This window comes from Prionailurus bengalensis, chromosome A2 (genome assembly GCF_016509475.1).
Source record: "Prionailurus bengalensis isolate Pbe53 chromosome A2, Fcat_Pben_1.1_paternal_pri, whole genome shotgun sequence".
NCBI lineage: Eukaryota > Metazoa > Chordata > Mammalia > Carnivora > Felidae > Prionailurus > Prionailurus bengalensis.
Genome location: NC_057348.1, coordinates 156,972,899 through 156,994,716, shown reverse-complemented (window position 1 = coordinate 156,994,716; position 21,818 = coordinate 156,972,899). Strand labels below are relative to the sequence as shown.

The 21,818-nt window shown below is 48.9% G+C and overlaps 1 protein-coding gene across 1 annotated transcript; it reads left to right on the top strand.

The window, feature by feature from the left end:
- Nucleotides 1-386: 386 nt before the first annotated feature.
- Nucleotides 387-20,860, top strand: LOC122488460 (TRPM8 channel-associated factor 2-like). Its single transcript, XM_043589792.1, has 8 exons — nt 387-655; nt 3,414-4,050; nt 13,504-14,495; nt 14,791-14,888; nt 15,917-16,130; nt 16,435-16,674; nt 17,518-17,855; nt 20,181-20,860. Exons 2-8 carry the CDS (start codon nt 3,428-3,430, stop codon nt 20,433-20,435), a joined length of 2,760 nt encoding a protein of 919 aa, XP_043445727.1. The 5' UTR covers nt 387-655; nt 3,414-3,427; the 3' UTR covers nt 20,436-20,860.
- The last annotated feature ends 958 nt before the right edge of the window (nt 20,861-21,818 follow it).

Below are 21,818 nucleotides of genomic sequence, written 5' to 3'. Positions count from 1 at the left end.
ACCCCAGAACTCTTGGAGGGCCTGAGAGAGCCGCTTTCCGCCCGAACCCCGCAGATCGAGGAACTCCACCTCCTGGGAGCATGAGTCAGGCACCCTGATGGAGCTCCGCAAACTGCGACACCACCTCAAGCGCAGCGGGCCGGGAGGGGCCTCTCGGAAGCGAGCTGCCCCTCGCCCCGCCCCCTCTCCTGCCTGTCCCGCCCACGAACCGCCCCAACCGCGCCGCGCCCCGCCCACCCCCGGGCCGCCCCGCCCCCGGGCCGCCTCTACCGGGTGGCGCCCCACCACGCCTGCCGCGCCTCGCCGGCTCCGCCCCACAGACCGCCCACTGAGCCGCGTCCCTGAACCACCCCAACCCCGCCCCGCACGCCCGCCCCTGGGTCGCCAGCGGCGCCCCCTCCACAAGGCGCCCAGACCGACCGCCGCGCCCTGCCCCCGGGCCGTCCCCCCAGCACCTCGCCGCATCCTCGCCGCCTCTGGGTCCCATTCCGCGCCCTCTCCACGCGGCCCCGAGACCGCCCACCGCGCCGCGGACCGCCCCAGCCGCGCCCCACCCCGCCTGCCTCCTCCATCGGGCCCCATCCCAGACCGCTTGCTGTGCCACCTCACAAGTTCCCGGTGCCCGGAGCTAGCGCCACGGACCCGGCAACCGATCGTGAGTTTAACCATCCGAGAGCGTTGCGGGTGGGGCGGGGGCCGAGAACCTGGGCTCGCTGGGGCGCCGCTTGGTGCCGGAAGCATGCCCAGGAATGTTCCCTCATTCAGGGTGTTTCTCTCTGTCTGGGTCCCGGGTTTCCTTTCGTGTACCCAGTCTGGTGCTGTTTGCTATTCTTCTGAAAACACTTTTCTCTCGCCTCTCTGAAGCTGTGAATCAAAAATCTTACCAAGATGTATGCATGTACGTGCGCATCTCTGCGCACACGCGCGCACCTACTTCTTGAGAGTTGAGGTCAGGGTTCGGAGGAACTATTACTCATCTCTTGGGTTTTTTGTCTGTTTTTCCTGTTAGGCCCAGGGTACTGAAAGACTTCCCTTTCCAAGGTAGTTAACATGACCTTGATCTCAGGCTGCCTGACTTCTTTTGCTGCTTTTTCCCTAGTCCTAAACCAGAAAGCTGAGATCACTCCCCCTCATGGCCCACGACGCTCGATGTGGGTACCGGTTCTCTTTTGTGAATTCACTTTCCTGGGAGCTACTGAGAAAGAGATGGTTAGATGGGCCGGGAAGTTAGAGGGTGATCAGGAGCTGGACTTCTATAGGAAATACAGGACACGTTCAGGGATGCTAAGCCTGCTAGAGGTTTGCAGAGAATGTATGTAGCAGGGAAAAAAAGTCTGGAACACAAGGGAGAGCCCAGACCATGGAGGTCTTAGAATCCAGGGCAAGGCACTCAGCTTTTACCTTATGGAGAGTGGATGAAATCAGAGGGTTTTTATTACGAAGTGAAGTGGGTAGGATGGTTTGAGAAGATTGTAGATGAGAATCCATCCTGGGACTAAAGCCAGATGGGTTTAGTCTGGATGTGAATACAAGCGGAAAGCACTCACTCATGTTGGAGAGATCAGGTGCGAGAAGAACAAAGTGAGGTAGCCGACTGTCTATGGAAACAGGAGAGAGGAAAGAAGGAGGCAAAGGTAGAGGAAAACTTTGGTGTCTTAGTTTCGATGCTTCCCCAAAGCGAGGCCTGCTACAAGGACTGGAGCCGGGTAGCCTATTTGGGAAGTGAGCCCCGAATGCAGGTGAGGAAGTGGAGAGGGGGAGACCAGGAAGGAGGGAAAGGCAGCGAAGGGCTGAGCTGCTCACCACTGGGGCAGCTGGAGCTGAGCCCCTCAGGTGCTTGCTGAGGGACTCCTGGACACACGTAGGACAGCCACTGTGGCACGTAGTCCGCATGCCCTCCACTTCCCCGGGCTCAGGGCCACTGGAGGGCTGCCCCTGTGTACCTGCGGAAGTGAGGAGGCGTTCGAGTGCCCAGGAAGTTCCTCCATGGCAGTTGCTGAAGTCAGGGGTAGGCCGAGGGGAGCAGACAGGCACCCAGAACATGGCCCTTGTCATTTGGGGAAGTTAGAAAGGTCAGCATAGGGACAGACCCTCATGTTTTCTCAGCACTCACTGTGTACCCAGAACAAGGTGTTTTCATGTGCATTCTCTTAATCTCCAAAAACGATCCTCCAAGGGATGTATTATTCTTTTTATAAGTGGGAAAACTGAGGCTTAAGTAATTTATCCAAGAGAAGCTGCTTTAAGGGAAAAAAATAGCTGAATTTTAGGCACACTGACTTTTTTTAAAAATGTTATTTATATTTGAGAGAGAGAGAGAATGCATAAGCGGGGGGGGGGGGGGGGGAGGGGGAGGGGGAGAGAGAAAGGGAGACACAGAAACTGAAGCAGGCTCCAGGCTCCAAGTTGTCAGCACAGAGTCCAAAAGAGGGCTTGAACCCTTGAACCGCGAGATCATGACCTGAGCCTAAGTCTGACGCTTCAAAGACTGAGCCACCCAGGCTCCCCAGGCACAATGAATTTTAAAAGACCCCTGGACGGGGCGCCTGGGTGGCGCAGTCGGTTAAGCGTCCGACTTCAGCCAGGTCACGATCTCGCGGTCTGTGAGTTCGAGCCCCGCGTCGGGCTCTGGGCTGATGGCTCAGAGCCTGGAGCCTGTTTCCGATTCTGTGTCTCCCTCTCTCTCTGCCCCTCCCCCATTCATGCTCTCTCTCTGTCCCAAAAATAAATAAAAAACGTTGAAAAAAAAATTTTTTTAAAAGACCCCTGGAAAAAGAAAGCTACCCACACAGAGGTAGGGAACTCCTAGTTAGGGCAGCCATGATAAGTTGGGAAGCATTTCAATTCATTTAGTCAAAACTGTCCCCCAAAATGCAGTTTTCTGAAAGGTCACTTGACCGTTTTGTCCATAGAGATGCAGCACGATACTAAGTCAGCTCACGTACATGGCTGTCACCTTGTACCAAGGTGTGCAGGACCCAGCCCCACCCCCCTCAGCCACTCAGGTTGTGTTCTGCCCTGCCCAGGGCTACTTTGGGCTCCTATACATGCCATGTCTCGGCTGAAACGTCAGGTTACAGCTTGAAGGTCACTTCCTCATCTAGGCCTTTCCTGTCACACAATCTCAATGGACTCTCCAGTTACTTGATATCACATCACTTTCTTATTTTCATCCTAATGGTTAGGAATTGCTGTGTTTATGTTTGTCTACCGATTTATTTATTGTCCTTCCCCTGCTAAAATATCAGATTCATGAAAGTGAGGGCCTTGTCCGTGTGTGCCTTGCTGGGCTCCCTAGTGGTTGGCACACAGTGGGGAACCCAGTGAATGGTTTAGTTTGAATGCGTTTAGTTGTGTTTTCACTTGAAGCTTCATCAGTTCTGACCAAGCGCAGCCTTTCATCTCCTCTGCAGCAGCTGGTTGAACCATGGCGACAACTCCTGCCAGTGCTTTCGAGGCCCTCATGGATGGAGTGACAAGCTGGAATGTCCCCAAAGACCCCATCCCTAGTGAACTTCTTCTTATTGGAGAGGCCGCCTTCCCGGTGATGGTGAATGACAAGGGCCAGGTCCTCATTGCTGCCTCCTTCTACGGCCGAGGCCGCCTGGTGGTGGTGTCCCATGAAAGCTACCTGCTGGATGGTGGCTTGGTTCCATTTCTTCTTAATGCAGTGGGTTGGCTCTGTCCCTCACCTGGGGCTCCCACTGGAGTGCACCCATCCCTGGGATCACTAGTAAGTATCCTGCAGGGCTGTGGGGTTCAGGCACAGATTCAGCCGGAACTGGGGGCCCCCTTGGGGGTTTACTGCATCAGTGCCTACCATGATAAGATGACTGCAGAGCTGATCCAGTATGTGAAACGTGGAGGCGGCTTGCTCATCGGAGGCCAAGCCTGGTATTGGGCCAGTCAGCATGGTCGTGACAATGTGCTGTCCAGGTTCCCCGGGAACCAGGTGACAAGTGTGGCTGGAGTGTACTTCACCGACATCTATGGGGACAGAGGACGGTTCAAGGTCTCTAAGAAGGTACCCAAGATCCCACTCCATGTCAGGTGAGTGGTGTTTCCCTACGGGGAGTCGGACGCATGGTAACAATAGATTTGATCTCCCTCTTGGATGAGCTTCCATTTTCACACACGTGATTCTCCACTCTGTTTTGGAAGCACCACAAGGCAAACACAGGGAGGGAGGCTGGGTTCTCACCGCCACCCTGTCCTGTGTCCAGATAGAAGGGTTTGCTTTATTCATCTCTCCGTCTCCCATGTCTAGTGCCCAGGATGGGGAGAGTGCTTATCAAGATCTCTTAAACAAATCAAAGAACACTGGTTTATTTGTGTGAGCTCAGCCCACTGCCAGCCCCATACAGCACACCAAGTCCTACTACCTGCTCATTTATATGCTGGTGGAGAGTTAGGCAATTAAGAAAACAAATAAATATAAACTCTAGCAGGTGTTGATAAGAGCTACAGGGAAAGTAATGCAGGATAAGTGGACAGTGACAGGGAGGGGAGTGGAGGGCACTGAGGGTCATCAGGGAAGGCTTATCGGTCAGGCCCCGTCAGGACTAGTTGGTGTTTGAAACAGAAGGACTTAATATAAGAACTTGACTATGCAGGTGAGGGAGGAACTGGAAAGCCACACAAGAGACAGCACAGTAATGGAGGGCTTAGTGACAGCATGACCAACAGAGGGAGGTGGTCTTGTCACTGGAGCCCAGGTTCTGAGTCACCTGGTAGGAGACTGTGTAGCAGGAGCTGGGACCCCAGATGGAGGGGTGTCTGTGGGACCTGGCATCTCAGAGTAGACACCGTGAGTGCCAGAGACACAGCCTGAAGAGAGAGACACAGACCTCATCTCCTTCTTGTTGCCTGCCTGCCTTCAGTCTTCTTTCTGCCTCTGCCTCCCGTGGGCGTACCCACCAGAAGCCCAAGGGCAAGGAAGCCAGGGAAACACAATTCCCTAAAATGGAGAGCATGACAGAGGAGCGTGGGGAGTGGATCGAGTGCAAACAAGAAAACGGCCACCTTGGAAGGCTTCTCTGGTCTGGTCAGGTGACAGCTAAGAGATCTGAAAGAATTTCAGGAATGAGCCATATGGACATCCGTGAAAAGAGAACTGAGGGGGCGCCTGGGTGGCTCAGTCAGTTGAGTGTCCTACTCTTGATTTTGGCTCAGGTTAAGATCTCATGGTTCGTGGGATCAAGGCCCACATCGGGCTGTGCTGATAGCATGGAGCCTGCTTGGGATTCCCTCTCTCCTTCTCTCTCTGCCCCTCCCCAACCTGCATGTGCTCCCTTTCTCTCTCTCTCTCTCTCTCTCTCTCTCTCTCTCTCTCTCTCTCTCAAAATAAATAAATACACTTTTAAAAAGAAAAGAGAACTCAGGCGGAGGGGGGAGCAAAGGTGAAAGCCCGAAGCAGAAGCCCGCCTGATTTGTTGCAGGAACACTGAGGAAGCTGGTGTGACCGGAGCTGGGTGAATGAGGGCTGGTGTAAAAGGACGTGAGGTAGTCCTTGGCAGCGCTCTGGGTCTTACTGAAGTGAGAGAATTTGGGTCAGAGGACTGACAGGAAGTACCTGCATTTCAAAAGGGGCCTTCTGATTGATGGAAAATAGGCTGTAGGAGGCAGGACTGAAGCAGGACACCAGTCAGGAGGCTCCTGAAACAGGCCACCTAAGAGGTACCGTGGCTCACACCAGGGTGACGGCAGTGGAGCTGGAGGTGAGACTGGAGACCCAACAGGCATGGGTGATGGATGAAAATGGAGTGAGAAGAGAAAAAGCGACAGGAGTTTGGATCTGAATGCCTTAAAGACCAAAGTTGCTATTTATGAAGTGGAGGAAGACTGAGAAGGGAGTTCAGAGGAGACCAGGAAGCTTAATTTTGGATACTTGGGGGTTGGGGTAACAGTTAAATCAGTGACTGTGTTCGGTGACACGTCACAGAAGCCTTACCGCAGTGGATTAACCATGCAGGATTAAGTTTTCTCGTGTAGCACAAAGTTCAGGTAGATAAGCCTGTGGCAGACTCCGTGACGTGCCAGGTTCATTCATTCTCTCTCTGTCTCTGCACCGTCATCTCCACCCCTCCCTTCATGGCGTATCACCTTATTCTTTATGGTCACAAGGCTGCCCCTACTACTTCGGGCACTGTAAGTATACCTAGGATAAGCTAGGATATCCACACCTGCTGAGGAGATCCCTTTCAGTTCAGAAAATATAATATTTTTGGAAGCCGCGACCATTAGACTTGCTGTTCACCTGGCCAGCTCTGCTGCCAGAGGCTCTGAGGGGCTGAGTGTTTTTAAAATTTTTCTTTTTAACGTTGATTTATTTTTGAGACAGAGAGAGACAGAGCATGAACGGGGGATGGGCAGAGAGAGGGAGACACAGAATCTGAAACAGGCTCCAGGCTCTGAGCTGTCAGCACAGAGCCCGACGCGGGGCTCGAACTCACGGACCGCGAAATCATGACCTGAGCCGAAGTCGGCCGCTTAACCGACTGAGCCACTCAGGCGCCCCTGCTGAGTATTTTTAAAGGCGCACTAGCAACTCTGAAGAAATCAAGTTGCTGATGCCAGGAAGAGCATACACTTGTTGGGTGAGCAGCTAGCAGCACCCTGGGCCGTCAGCCCCAAGCCCTGGTGCCCTGGGACCTCCTTCCCTCCGAGAGGGGCGGGAGGGGATGGGTCACTCAGAAACCTCAGAGTGGATCTGATCCACTCCAGCTTGTCTTTGATTCTAATTCTATGGGACAAACAGAAAATCCCATGAGCCCGATTCTACTTAATTGTTCCAGAGGCTCTTGTCCGGCAAACTAAAGCTATTTTTCTTCATCTACACGTACATTTTTTTCATCTCTGTTGCTGAACCCGAGTTATGTTTTGTGTTGGTTTCAACTTTTAATTACGGAAAACTTCAAACATGCAAAAGACCAGTCCCAGGAGCCCCATGCAGCCCTGACCTGACCTTCAGAAGAGCCAACTCATAGTCAGTTTTACCCACAGCCCTACCATTACTTGGAAGTAAATTGCAAACATATCATATTTCTTTTTCTTTTTTTTTTTTTTTTTAAGAGAGAGAGCACAGGCCGGGGAGGTGAATAGAGAGGGGAACAGAGGACCCGAAGCAGGCTCCGCTGTGACAGCAGTGAGCCTGATGTGAGGCTTGAACTCACAAACCATGAGATAATGATCCGAGCCAAAGCCAGCCACTCAACCAACTGAGCCACCCAGGTGCTCCCATCATGTTTCAATATGTATGTCTAAACATATAAACTCTTTCAAAAACAACCACAAGGCACCACTGTCATTCCTTAATGGCATCATTTATTTCCATGATTATCTTTTTTTTTTTCAAAGTTTATTGGAACTGGTATTTATTAAAACCCAAATATTTTGACTGATACGACTTTTATGTCTCCTGTAAGATATGAGTTTCCTTCCCAATTCTTTTTTATCTCTTGCTTTTTTTTTGTTCTGTTTTGTTGTTGTTGTTGTTGTTGAAGAAACTAGGCACTTTGTCCTGCCTGAACAGTTTCCTTCAGTCTGAAGTTTTAGATTGCATTCTTACGGTGTCATGTAATATATTTTTTTGTTCCCTGTATTTTCTGTACACTGGAAGTCAGATGTAGATTCTATGGCAGGGATTAGCAAACCATGGCCTGTTTCTGTAAATAAAGCTTCAGTGCAACACAGTATGCCCCTCTGTGTACATGTGGTCTGTGGCTGCTTTCGAGCTACAATGGCGGAGTTGAGTAGGATCAACAGAGACCATGTGGCCCACAAGCCTAATGTCTATTATCTACCCTGCTGGAAAAGTTTCCCAACCCCCAATTTAGAAGCTTGTTGAGCCTCATGTTTGAATTTTTGGCCTGACCACTTTAAACGTGGTAATGTGTGTATGTCCACAGAATGGAACATAATGTCTGTTTCTCTCACTGTGATATTAAAAGTCATTAATAATCATTGCCTAGTCCTAGATCCATTAATTCATCCGTGACTATAAAATGGTAGATTTAGGGGCGCCTGGGCGGCTCAGCCAGTTAAGTGTCTGACTCTTGATTTTGACTCAGGTCGTGATCTCACCATTCGTGAGTTCAAGCCCCACTTCGGGCTCTGCACTGATACAGCTGAGCCTGCCTGAAATTCTCCTCTTTTATTTATTTTATTTAGCTCTCTCTCTGCCCCTCTCTCACCTGTTGTGTCTCTCTCTCTCTCAAAATAAATAAAAATAAACTTAAAATGGTATATTTAAAATTCTAGCATTCCTTTTATCCAGTATTTAGAATACTTCTATAAAAACATAATTCCCTTCATCTACTATTTGCATACCCTGGCATAGTCTGCTTAGGGAAGGCAGGATAAATGCTGGATTTTCCAAAGCACTGAGTTGGACTCCCTGGAGTTGAAATTATAGACCTGATAATGTTGAGCCCAGGCCCTCAGCTCAGATTCCTGCCTCCTTTACCTGGCGTCCCCTTAGAGGTTTTTAGGGAACTTTCCTGCTGGCAAATCTTGGTCAAAGGCGCCTGGACTGACCCAGCAGGTTCGATGACTTCAAAGTCCTGCTGGAGGCCCTGGAGCGTCTTAAGGGAAATGCTCTGCCAAGGGGAGGGGCATTCTCCAAAAACCAAAACAGAAGATACTCTCAATGTCTTGTCCCCAAGGGCAAGCGCTGACTGTACACCCATACTTATATAACTGAGAGAGACACTGAAGTTATTTTAATATGCAAAGTCAGGGGGTGCCTGGGTGGCTCAGTCTGTTAGGGGTCTGACTCTTGATCTCAGCTCAGGTCATGATCTCATGGTTTATGAGTTGGAGCCCTGCATTGGCTCTCTGCTGTCAGCAGAGAGCCCACTTTGGATTCTCTGTCCCCCTCTGTGCCCCTCCCGCACTCGCTCTCAAAAAAAAAAAAAAGAACAAAGTCAGATCCAAAGGCACTTGCTAGGGAAAACAACTCCCAGAACAGTAACTTGTGACATTTATACGTGGTGTAACCTAGAAGGTCTAGAATATATTAGGAATTGCTCACGTGAAAGTAAACACATGCCAGCAGCTTATGCATCTTCTGAAGGTGTTGTGTTCTCTCATTTGATCCTCACCACGGTCCAAAGAGCTTCCAGGTAAAGACTGTATGCAATGGGGCTAGATCCCAGAACTGCCCTCTCCACCAAATCTGACCAAATGAATGAGCAATGCCAAGTAGAGAGCTGAACGGGAGGCTTCGAGGCTGGCAGGTGACTGATGTGTGGCACGGTATTTCCATCTCCTGACCCCACCCCCAACCCAGACGCAAGAAGAAAGCTACCACCACAAACCCAAGAATTATCATTAATGCCTTCTCATATTCTAGAACGAACACACTGGGGAGTATATAAAAGCACCAGAGCCACTGCAGGACTTGGTGGAGGCAGAAAGGGAAGCCGGAGCTGCCATCTTCCATGCACAGTGGTGGGTGGAACCCCTCAGGCGTGTTCCACACCTGCTCGGGTGGGGTAGGCATAGCCTTAGGTCCCCAAAAGTGCAGGGACTAGTCCCCAGCAAGAACGGCAGTAGGCCCAGGTGATTACTTTGCCGTTTGATTCATGCCACACACCTCAGGCAACAAGAAAGTGGAAAGCAGCCATATCCCAACCTCCGTAGAATCAGGAAGGGGGATAGATGTGGGGGGTGTGTATAGGCAAACGGGTCCCGGAGCATATGAAGGAGAACTGAACCAAACTATTTCAGAACATGCAAGAGATCTGCAGCAGCTAATTGGGGGAACAAATCTGTACAGTAACTCTATAAAAACACCGTAATACATTGGAAAGGGAAATACAGAAAAGACAGAAATTTAGTATGGAAAGACGACAGAATCAATCAGGCGTGGGAGAAAAATGCGACCCAGTGAACAGAAGCAGATTCCCTGAGAATGTTTCAGGCTATTAAAGTTCTATTTAGAACTTTCCAAAAATATATGTTAAACAAGTAACTGAAGTGAAAAGGAGGATGTCAGAGCAAAGAAAACAAATTAAGAACCAAACAACTCAGGAAAAAAGTCAATTAGGCATCATAAGGAATAGGATAGGGAAGGCCAATGTATGGTTAAGGGGACAGTGGCTCACTTCGCACTAAGCCCTCTCTTCATAGTTGTCATTATTGTGAGGTTCTTTAAGCTGCATTCAGAAAACCATTACATGGGATGCCTGGGTGGCTCAGTTGAGCGAGCATCTGACTGTTGACCTCAACTTAGGTCTCGATCTCAGGGTAAGTTCAAGCCCTGCGTTGGGCTCCACACTGAGTGTGAAGTCTACATAAAAAAAATTAAAAAAAAAGCCACTGCACGTATCACCTGTCTGCTTAGGTGTGACCTAGTGTATTACCTGAACACTATCACCTCTTGCTTCCCTTCACTGTCAGCTCCGAAGGAACACACATATTTCATTTTTCATAAACGCAGTATTAGTTGCACCTTCACATCTTTTTAAAGTCTCCTTTGCACAAACTATATGCATTGACTGCCATGTACCCACCTGTGGGCTTAATCCAAAGACTCAAGCAATTGAAGGAGAGTTTTCACTGTGTGGACAACATTGGCTAGAGGCAAACCACCCTGGATTTGCTTCCTGTCCCTGCCAGTTATTAGCTAAGAACCATGGAGAAAACTGCTTAACTTTTAAGCCTCATTTGTGAAGCGAGAGTAATGTATTTCAGTTTTATCATAATGATTAAAAGAGAGAATCCATGTGTGTGGATACCTAGTATATATTAAGCCTCGTTAAGCAATAGCTACGTTCATTATTTTCCAGACTCCAATACCATTGATAGTATGCAAGATTTGAATATTGGTAAATCGATATCTGAGATCATTAATATTGCCCTCATAACACTGTCAAGCATTCTGTTGAGAATTACTTGGTATCCCATCTACGTTTGCTCTTCCTTCCATCTTTCCTTTGTCTTTTGAGAAACATCCCATCTTTTTACAAAACTCTTTCAAAAGGAATTCAAGCTTATTGTCAAGAACATACAGCCCACAGAGAAATACATACAGAATAGTAGATCGTCTTTTATCCCACACTGCCAGGCCCTATGCCCAGAGGACGCCTCTGGACTGAGGTTGCTACTGCTCTTAAAAGCTTGATGCAGATAATCTAATTTGCTCATCTGTGCATGTGCTTGTGTGCTGAAAATTGGTATGTTATTTAATGCATCATGTTTAAGAAAGTCTACTTTCTTCCTTATATTCTTGCCTCAAATTGGTGGAATGCAGCATCCTAGGCTCTCTCCCCATCATCCTCAGCGTCTGGGAGATATTGCACCAGTGTTCTCTGATCAAGCGTGTTTTTTTTTCTGCTCAAATCATCTCTCTCCTCTTTTTTCTTTTTTTTTAATGTAATTGACCCACTGGATGCTGACAGATCCATTACCATCCCAAATGCAATTATGAGTTCATCAAATTTTAATTTGTTTTGTGCCAAGTTTTTGCTCTCAGCATTTTGTTTTTAGGACCCTAAAAATTGATGAAAATTGTATCTTTGGTAAAGTGTAACTTTTACCCATGGAAAATATTCACTTGGTGTATTTTAACTCTTTCCTCTTTGAATTTAGTTGCATCTCATATTAATACCGGCACTTCTGCTTTCTTTCTGTTGTGGTTTTTTCCGATACAGCTTTGTTGATACACAGATTTCCTCATTTTCAGTCCTTCTGTGTCAGTTTTGAGTATGTCTTTTACAAGCAGCTTATACCTAGATATTTTTAACCTGAGCTAAGAGGCTCAGTCATTTCATATAGAAATTTAACCCATTTATATAAAATAATAATTTCAGTGTATCTCTTCCTCTTGCCTTATTTTCTGCTTTTATGCTTTCTTTGTTTCTTTCTGCATTCTTTTTTTTTTGACTAAGTTTTATCTATTCCTTAAAGTCCCGAACACGTTTGTAGATTATACATTTTATTTCTATTTTTCCAGCAGTTACCTTAGCATTTTAAATTTAATTTTTAATTGCCAGAGAAATTACACTCATACATTCTCCCTATTTGAAAACTACCAATGAGGAAAAACCCCTGTGACCATCCCTTTCGGTATCAGCCCTTTCTCTCCATCCCACGATCCAAAAGTTTATTGTGGTTTTATCCTGACTTTTTTGACATATGTATGGACATATATTAACATTGTTTTATTTTTGTCTTAACATAAATTGCATCCCCAAGTTCTGCTATTTTGCAGATTGTTTTGCTCAGCACAATGTTCTGGACATCTGCCCATGTTAATTCACATGGATTTACCTGTTGTTTTTAACTGATAAATAGCAAGCCATGGTATGATTAATGCCATTTTTTTATTTGTTCCTCCTTTACGCTGAAGAGAAATTAAGGAGAAGCTGTGCAAGAGGTACTTTTTTCAATAATGTTTTGCAACTTAAATGGACAAACTATTTTTTAACAACACTTGATTTTTATGATGAGACAATAAAGTTTTGTAAAGATAATTAAAATTGCCTATAATCCCACTAGCCAAGATGGTCACTGAAGATGTTGTGATAAATAGACTTTAGATTCTGCCTCTGGTTTCATGTTTTCTATTTGCTTTTTCATTTTTGGTGGTTTGTTCCAAAAATTTGGCTCATTTAGGGCACAGTATCTTGGAATCTGATTTTTAAATATTTTCCATGAAGCATTTTCTAATATTATCTTATAGTTATTTTAATTATCATATGGTATGCCATCTACAGTTAACCATAACTTATTTAACCAATGTCCCGTTGTTTGACATTCACAAATCTATCTACAAATTGGTTTAAAAAAATCTTGACATACAAAAGTTCTTTTGAATTTATTATGTTTAGACCATTTCTCGATAAAAAGTGACAAATACTCTCATCAGATTTGAGAATTTTTACAGTCTGTGTGTGTGTGTATGAATCTTTAAGTGTAGTATTAAACAATTTACTTGTGTTTCTAGCTCAGAGCTAGCAATCTGATGTTTTTACAGTTTTTCTGGCAGAAAATTAGCTCTGAGAAATACAGTAGGACTACTTTCTCTAGGAATAGACTATTTTTTTACTAACTTATGTATATGTTTAATTACTTAAAAAGATATGAAATTCAAGCCAGAATATTCAACAACCAGTTGACTAACATGGGAAGAATTCCTGGCAGTGTTAATTTGGAGAAGGTGGACTTTAAGATGTACAGATAAGGCCACTACGTCACTCCTCAGTATTTCATCAAATCCACTACAATGTCAGCTATAAGATAAGCACCATATTTGTGTCACGAAGTAAGAGTCAACACTGCCAATTAAACAGCGATATGCCATCAGTTAGTCGTTCAAAGGTGAAAAAATCTGCCTCAGATCTGATAAGGTAAATGGTATTCCATACTTGAACCCTAGCAATTATCAGTCAGAACCAGGAGGCTGGCACGAACTGTCCCCTCTGCACCCACACCCAGAACTCCCTATCTAGGAGCTTGTTTTCGGTGCTTCTGACCCTCTGTCCCCGTGTCACCCTCCAGGTGCGGGGAGGATCTCAGGCAGGATCAGCAGCAGCTCCTGGAAGGGATCTCAGAGCTGGACATCAAGACGGGGGGAGTCCCCTCGCAGCTGCTGGTGCACGGGGCCCTGGCCTTCCCGCTGGGGTTAGACGCCTCACTCGGCTGCTTCCTGGCAGCCGCCCGCTATGGCCGGGGCCGGGTGGTTCTCGCCGCCCACGAGGGCATGCTCTGGGCTCCCAAGATGGGGCCCTTTTTGCTCAATGCTGTGCGCTGGCTGGCCAGAGGCCAGACAGGCAAATGTGGGGTGAACACAGGGCTGAAAAACCTGTGCACCCTCCTGTCGGAGCATGGCCTGGAGTGCAGTCTGCAGCCCCATCTGACGCACGACTTGAGTGTCTACTGCTGCGAGGCCTACGGTGACAAGGAGGCCAAGCAGCTACAGGAGTTCGTGGCCGAGGGTGGGGGCTTGCTGATTGGGGGCCAGGCCTGGTGGTGGGCCTCCCAGAACCCAGGCCGCTCCACTTTGGCCGGTTTCCCTGGTAACGTCATCCTCAACCGCTTTGGCCTCAGCATCCTGGCTCAGACCCTCGATCCGGGCTGCTTCCCTGTCCCCACCCCAAAGATGCGGAGCTACCACATCCGCACGGCGCTGTGCGAATTCCAGGCCACGCTGAACCGTGGGGCTGGGAACCTGGAAAAGCACTGGCTGGCAAAGCTAGGAGCAGACGGTGCGGCCTTCCTACAGATTCCCGCGGAGGGGGTCCCGGCTTACGCGTCCTTGCACCGGCTCCTGAGGAAGATGCTGCATCTGTCAGGCCTCCCAGCCGTGAGCCGGGAGCACCCAGTGGCTGGCGATTCCTGTGAGGCCGCGGTGCTCTGCCTGGCCACGGAGCTGGCACGCTCTGGGACTGACTGCTCCCAGCTGGTGCGGGAGCTTGGGATGGGGACCTGCGGCTCCCTTCCGGCCCCCTCAGATCAGCCCATCACTGTGGAGATCGATGGCAGCAACCCAGGTACAGAGCGAGATGCCCAGAGCAGCAGGCCCCGGGGGCGGGGGGAGGGGGTTCCTCCGTGTCACAGGACATTGCAGGTACTGAGCTCCAGTGGGCCAGCGTCATTCCCTATCACGTACTTCAGGGAAGATAGGGTCAGGGTTCCACTGAGGGTTTGGGGGGCATGCATCCTGGAAGCATGGGTGAGCTGAGGTCTGCAGGGCAGGGGCTGTGCCTCTGGGAGGGGCCGGGAGGCTCCAGGGTGCCCCAGAGTCAGCTGGGTGAAGAACTCAGCCCTTCCTGTGGCTTTTGTCAGGCAACGGGGACTGCTGGGTGAGTACCGGGCTCTACCTCCCGCACGGACAAAGTGCAGAAGTCTCGCTGTCCGAAGCTGCGGCCTGCGCCGGTCTGAAGGTAAGACCAGAGTAGCCACTGCCAATGCCCCAACCCCCAGAGCCGCTTGGCTTTCCTCGGCTCTCGGCAGCGCTCCCAGGAGGCCAGGAGGGACCATTCTGCCCATTTCACAGGTTGCATAGATGAAGCAGATCTATTTCAGGGGGCCTGAAGGAGCAACTGGGATGCGAGAGCTACTGTCACCATGGAACTCACACCTAAGCCCTTGCACTTCCACGTGTGGTGACTTTACGTCCCCACAGGGATGTGAGGGGCCCCAGGAGCCCCATCACATCCTCAGAACCTCACCCACTTCGCCAACAGCACACGGCCTTTCCGTGTTTTACATCATTACCCTGACCCCTGAGGCTGTGCTTCATCTGGTCACTCACACAAGCAGGCCCTACAGGCAGGATTAACACTGTCCTGCCTCAACCTGAGGGTCACTTCCTACCACACTCAGGGGCTCTTCTGTGTCTGCCTTTCGGGAGCTCGCTTACGTTCCACCTAAAAGAAGAAACCCCAGGACTCCAGACAAAACAAACCTCAACCCATGTGACCAGAAAGGGGGGGGGGGGGCCCTGGACAAGGGCGGGGGGGAGTGAGAACTAGCCCTTCCGCCTCGGGCCACATCTCACCGCCTCTGGACGGCTGGCCCCCTCTGTGCACAAAAGGCGGCCCAGGACCCCGTCTGGCTCATCCTGGCGTTGGAATCACCACACGGCGCAGGCCCTGACACGAGAGCCCGGGTCCCACCTGGTACAGAGACGTCGCAGGGCCCTGGTCCGTTATCTGCCTCAGGGCTGTCGTGCCTGGTCTGTCTGGTGACACTCCATCGTTGGGCTGTTTAAACCCCCAGAAGAATGATCCCACATACCGTTCATTCCCTATGACTGCTGAAGGACAACCTCATAGGTTTCACGGGTAGCTCACAGAAGGGGGAAGCTGGTGTTTGTCGGGTACCCGCCATCCAGCCAGCACACACAGGGCCCCCCACACTCACCACAGAGACGTAGCTCCTGCTACACATGATGGACTCACCTCCCCAGATACAGGTTGGCTGCCACACTGATAACCTGACCAAGGCCAGAAAGCTGTCCCGAGCCCCTGTGGTGACTCACCAGTGCTGCATGGACAGGACCACGCGGTCGGTCTCCTGCCTCTGGGGCGGCCTCCTCTATGTCATCGTGCCGAAGGGCAGCAAACTGGGCCCCATATCTGTCACCATCAAGAGGGCCGTGCCCGCCCCATACTACAAGCTGGGTGAGGAGACCATGCCGGGGATGCTACCAGAGTCGCAGGCCGGTTGCTAAGGGGGGCTGGGGCGGGGACTGGCACACAGAAGGGGGAAGAAGTGTTCAAGATGTAAGTAGAGGTGGGGTGGGGCTATGAAACACCCTGTGGCTGTGGAGACTTCCGGGCAGAACTAAGGGGAGGGTCTAGAGGCCCGTCCTTCACTTCATGGCACATAGACCCACATGTCTAGTTCATTGTTTCAGTGACCTCCTCCTGGAGTTCAAGGTAAGCTGGAGAAGTGGGGAGACATGCCCATGATATTTGTTCCCAGGTAAGACATCGGTGCAGGAGTGGAAGAACTGTGTCCAGGAGAGCCTGGCTCCCTGGGGAGAGCTGGCCACAGATAATATCATCCTGACAGTGCCAACGGCAGACCTCCGTACCCTGGAGGACCCCGAGCCTGCACTCCACCTCTGGGACGAGATGATGCAGGCGATAGCCCGGCTGGCAGCCCAGCCTTTCCCTCTCTGCCGTCCCGAGAGGATTGTTGCCGACGTGCAGATCTCAACCGGTGGGTACTCCAGGGCTGTGCTCCTCCTAGTCAGCGCACACCATTTATTCCGTGTGTTGCCTTTTTTCATGTCCAGTATGTGAAAGGTATAATCTCACCAGTAAAGGAAAAAAGACCTTGATGGGGATGCAGAGATGTTCACGTGTGAAAAGGTGAACATCTACACGGTGTGATTTCACAGGATGGCAGGACAATCTCAGAAAAAAAATTGCTCCTGGGGGTTCACAGGTAGTGACGAGCCATCTCTTTGTTATTTCAAGGAGAGGTTAAAATAGAAATATTGCTCCAAACAGAAGTGAGTTGGCAATGGAAAGGAGCAGTTTATGTTCAGTATTGAGTGGTTTACATGAAAGAAAAATGAGGAGATCTGGTTCTGACATATTGACATTTCCTTTGGACCTCGGTTTTCTTCTCTTTAAAAAAGGAGAAGATGAACTCTGCTGACGAGTGTAAGTCTGTGCGACAGTGGTTTACGTGGCAGAAGAAATGACACTGTTCTCCAACCCAGACACAGGACATGGTGTCACAGACTCACAGGATAGGAAAATCACACAAAGTGAAGCACTGAATTGTAGCAAGAATGGCTGTGTAAAGTGTATTCATATCCTTCAGGGCCACAGTGAGATGGAGGGCATAACTCTGGCGTGAGAGGCTGGGCAGGGGGCCAGGGACCGTTCAGTTTCTGACCGGGTAAAGGAAGCCATCTACTTTCCGATCAACATGGAGATTTCGGTGTTGCGGAAGGCAACCCGGATGGTGAGGGAAAGTTACCCGGCAGAGAGGAATGAAGGGAGATGGGTTTGGGTACCCCCTGCCCCTCATCTCTTGCTTCTGCGTTCCCAGGCTGGATGCACTCAGGATACCCCATCATGTGCCACGTGGAGTCAGTGCAGGAGCTCATCAATGAGGCAGGCATGAGGAGTGGGGGTCTGTGGGGACCCATCCATGAGCTGGGTCACAACCAGCAGCGACAAGAGTGGGAGTTCCCCCCACACACCACTGAAGCCACCTGCAACCTCTGGTCAGTCTATGTGCATGAGACGGTCCTGGGCATCCCCAGGGCTCGGGCCCATCCTGCGCTGAGCCCTCCAGAACGAGAGAAGAGAATTAAAACACACGTAAGAAAGGGAGCCCCACTGCACGACTGGAATGTGTGGACAGCTCTGGAAACATACCTACAGGTACGGAGAAGGTCAGGGAGTTGAGAGCCACCAGAACCCTCCACCATGTAGCATCCTGGATCCCCTTCACTGCCCCCTCCAGACTGGGCACAGGTAGGGGGGGACCAGACCACATGGTGGGGCTTCCCAGGTTATATATCTCTAAGATCGAGATGATGACACCTGTCCCACTCGCCTTCTGTACTTTGTGATGTTAAGTAAGAGGAAATGAAAAGTATTATGAAAAACAAAGTAAGTGGACAAAATACAGCCTACTGGTTTACTGGTCATGAGCAGAAGTTCTGAGGCATTCCTGAGACTGGAGCCAAGCACTTCCACTTACTGGTTCTGACCATGGTTGCCTAATGAGTGCTCCAGAAATGGGTGTCATTCTGTTTTTCTTGGTTTTTCCTAACCTTAGTTCTGTGAATTAAGAGAATGTTACATCCCTTCATCCATCCGTTTGTAATAACAGTGGTATGAGTCCGGGACAACTGCATTACGAGAGCTTTCTAGGAGATAACTGTTATCAAGGCTCTCTGACTTCAGTCACACCACTTGAACCTGAAATGTCTTTAGAACGAATAAAGGAATAACCAACCAACCCCACTTCCCAAGAATACCAAAGTCATGAAGCAGGTAGACTTCCTGTGAAATAAGCACAAAGCCCTGTCCCCTCCCCAACCTGCTCTGAATATTAATGTTTCAGAGTTCTCAAGGCTGTTCCCCAGATCAGATCTCTTATGCTGCCTACCACAGCCCTATATGGCAGTGGTATGGCCTGCTTTTCACAGAGGAAAATACCAGATTAAAGAAGTTCAGCAGCCTCTCCCATATCACTCGTTTAAATGATGGACCCGGAACCTAAAATCAGAAGTTAATGACACAACTCAAGCTTTGGCACTGCCTCTCAATCACTTCCCTTCCTCTTATTTTTTAAAAAAATATTTATTTATTTTGGGGAGAGTGCAAGCGGGGGAGGGGCAGAGAGACGGGGACAGAGGATCCGAAGTGGGCTCTGCACTGACAGTCTGACAGCCGTGAGTCTGATGTGAGGCACGAACTCACAAACGCGAGATCATGACTTGAGCTAATGTCGGACACTGACTGAGCTACCCAGGCGCCCCTCTTCCCCTTATTTTCTAAGAGTGAATGGAGACAGCGCCACTCAATGAGATGACTTTGCACTGCCTCAGTTCTGTATTCTTACACGGCCGGTCTGAGGGTCTACATGGATACAGACCTTAAATAGTAGCTTGCCACCGAAGTGGAAGTTAAAGCCATAATTTCACCCTACCCGCCTACCCACTCACCATGGAGCCTTGAAGATCATTTTGCAGAAGTTATGGAAAGACCCATCATCTTGGGGTCTGGGACTCAGTCTCAGGATGGGCAGGCACCTTCTGATTCCTCTACCTGCTCTCCACCCTTCCTCCCACTGTTGCCCTGGTACAGGTGCTCACTGCTCGTCTCTGCTCTGTGACAACAGCCTCCTTGCCTCAACCCCCTACTGTCCCTCATCCACTTTACTTCCAAAATAATACTCCATGATTAAAACTCTTAAAGTAATCTCCTCTACATACAAAGTCAAAGCCGCCTAGCAGGGTGTACAAGACCCTGCCAGCTTCAGATTTTTACCAGCTTCATCACCCAGCTCCCGTGCCCCTCGAGTTACCCTCCAGTACTCCAAACTCCTTCCCACTATGAACACATCTTGCTGCTTCAGCTTCTCGTCCCCCAGTCCCCAGGTTTCCTTCCTTCCTGTGGCTGAAATGTGCTTGAACATCTTATGTACCCATCAAGTCAGGTCCCCTGTCAACATTCAGTTCTATTGCCCTCCTCTCCTGACATTATCTCCTTGATAAGCCTCCCTTTTTTTTTTTTTTTACATTTATTTACACGTCTGTCTCTCCCACTGACCCATGACCTCTGGAAGACAGGAGCTCTTAATCACCATTGTTTAGTGCAATGCCTGGCACGCTATAGGTATTTAATAAATGCTGTATGTGTAATAAGTGTCTGTTGATGCATTAATTAATAGTGATGAGCAGGACTGTCAGAGGCCAGGGCAGTAAGATCAGAGGGAGGTCTGACTTCAGGATGTTATCCGTTTTGGCTTTTATACCCCAGGGTCAGAATTCTCCTCCACAAAAGAGGGGTGGTCTGGGACACCCCAGGATCCCTGCACATTCTATACCTCTGTAGTCTTAGCCAAGACTACATGAGGGAGGCTCATGAATGGTCAAGGGGAAGAAATCGCTGTAACTGAAATATACTTCTGAACATGCATGTTGCCGGTGCTTTCACAACTTGGTACCTGATTCTGCCCCTTCCTTCTCTTCTCAGCTCCAGGAAGCCTTTGGGTGGGAGCCATTCACCCAGTTATTTGCTGAGTACCAGACACTCTCTGGCACCCCCACAGACAAGGCTGGCAAGATGAATCTGTGGGTGAAGAAGTTCTCAGAAAAGGTGCAGAAGAATCTGGCTCCATTCTTTGAGGCCTGGGGCTGGCCTGTCCAGAAGGAAGTGGCCGCCAGCCTGTCCTGTCTGCCTGAGTGGCAAGAAAACCCCATGGGGGTGTACGTGCATCCTCAGGTATAAAGGATGTGCAGCAAGGCAGTGGGGGGGGGGGTGGTGGTGGGGAGGAACGATCACTCGCCAAGGCCACCACCCATGTTTCCAGCTTAGCTTATTGAGCCCCACATCCATCCCTGAGCTGTCTTCAGGAAGGCAGCTAAGGTCATAAGACAAAATGACCCCAACTTTCTCAGGAAAATGCCCTTGTTACTATTTCCCTGGTCAACCGACTTGCTTCATCACCCTCCTTCTCCAGCAGAGGACCTTTCATCTGCACATCTTGAGGTCCCGCAGGCTCGTGAGCTTTCTAATAATGCATTCCAGCCCATCCCAAGTCTTTGGCTAGGTGGAGTTCTAAATGGAGCTACATCTCCAGGATTAATGGGGTGTGGCCATTTTTCTCTGGCTTACTTTTAAACCACATTTTGTGGTTTGATTATCATTCCATGAACTGTCCATGAAAGATTTATAATTTAAACAAAAATCTACCTAGAAAATGGAAGTTCAACAAACTTCTGACTTACTTCATGTTAACTACTGAATTTTTACTAAATATCAAATTTAACCTCCAAAAAGTATTGGTACCTGATTTTCTGGTTGTCTCAGCATGTGACTAGTCAGCTTCCATATAGGTAGAGAAAGGAGGTGAACCCAGGAAATTCAACTCCAGAACTGGTGTTCTTATCCATGACGTTAAGGAAGACTGCATGGATGGATAATACCGGCTTTAAGAGGCTGCCATAGAACACCAACAATGAAGCAACAGAAAGAGAAATCAAGGAATCTATCCCATTTACAATTGCACCAAAACCCATAAAATACCTAGGAATAAATCTAACCAAAGAGGTGGAAAATCTATACACTGAAAACTACAGAAAGCTTATGAAAGAAATTGAAGAAGACACAAAAAAATGGAAAAAGATTCCATGCTCCTGGATAGAAAGAACACATATTGTTAAAATGTTGATACTATCCAAAGCAATCTACATATTCAATGCAATCCCTATCAAAGTAACACCAGCATTCTTCACAGAGCTAGAAGAAATAATCCTAAAATTCGTATGGAACCAGAAAAGACACCGAATAGCCAAAGCAGTCTTAAAAAAGAAAACCAAAGCAGGAGGCATCACAATCCTGGACTTCAACCTATACTACAAAGCTGTAATCATCAAGACAGTATGGTACTGTCACAAGAACAGACACTCAGATCAATGGAACAGAATAGAGAACCCAAAAATGGACCCACAAACATATGGCTAATCTTTGACAAAGCAGGAAAGAATATCCAATGGAACAAAGACAGTCTCTTCAGCAAGTGGTGCTGGGAAAACTGGACAACGACATGCAGAAGAATGAACCTGGGTCACTTTCTTACACCACACACAAAAATAAACTCAAAATGGATGA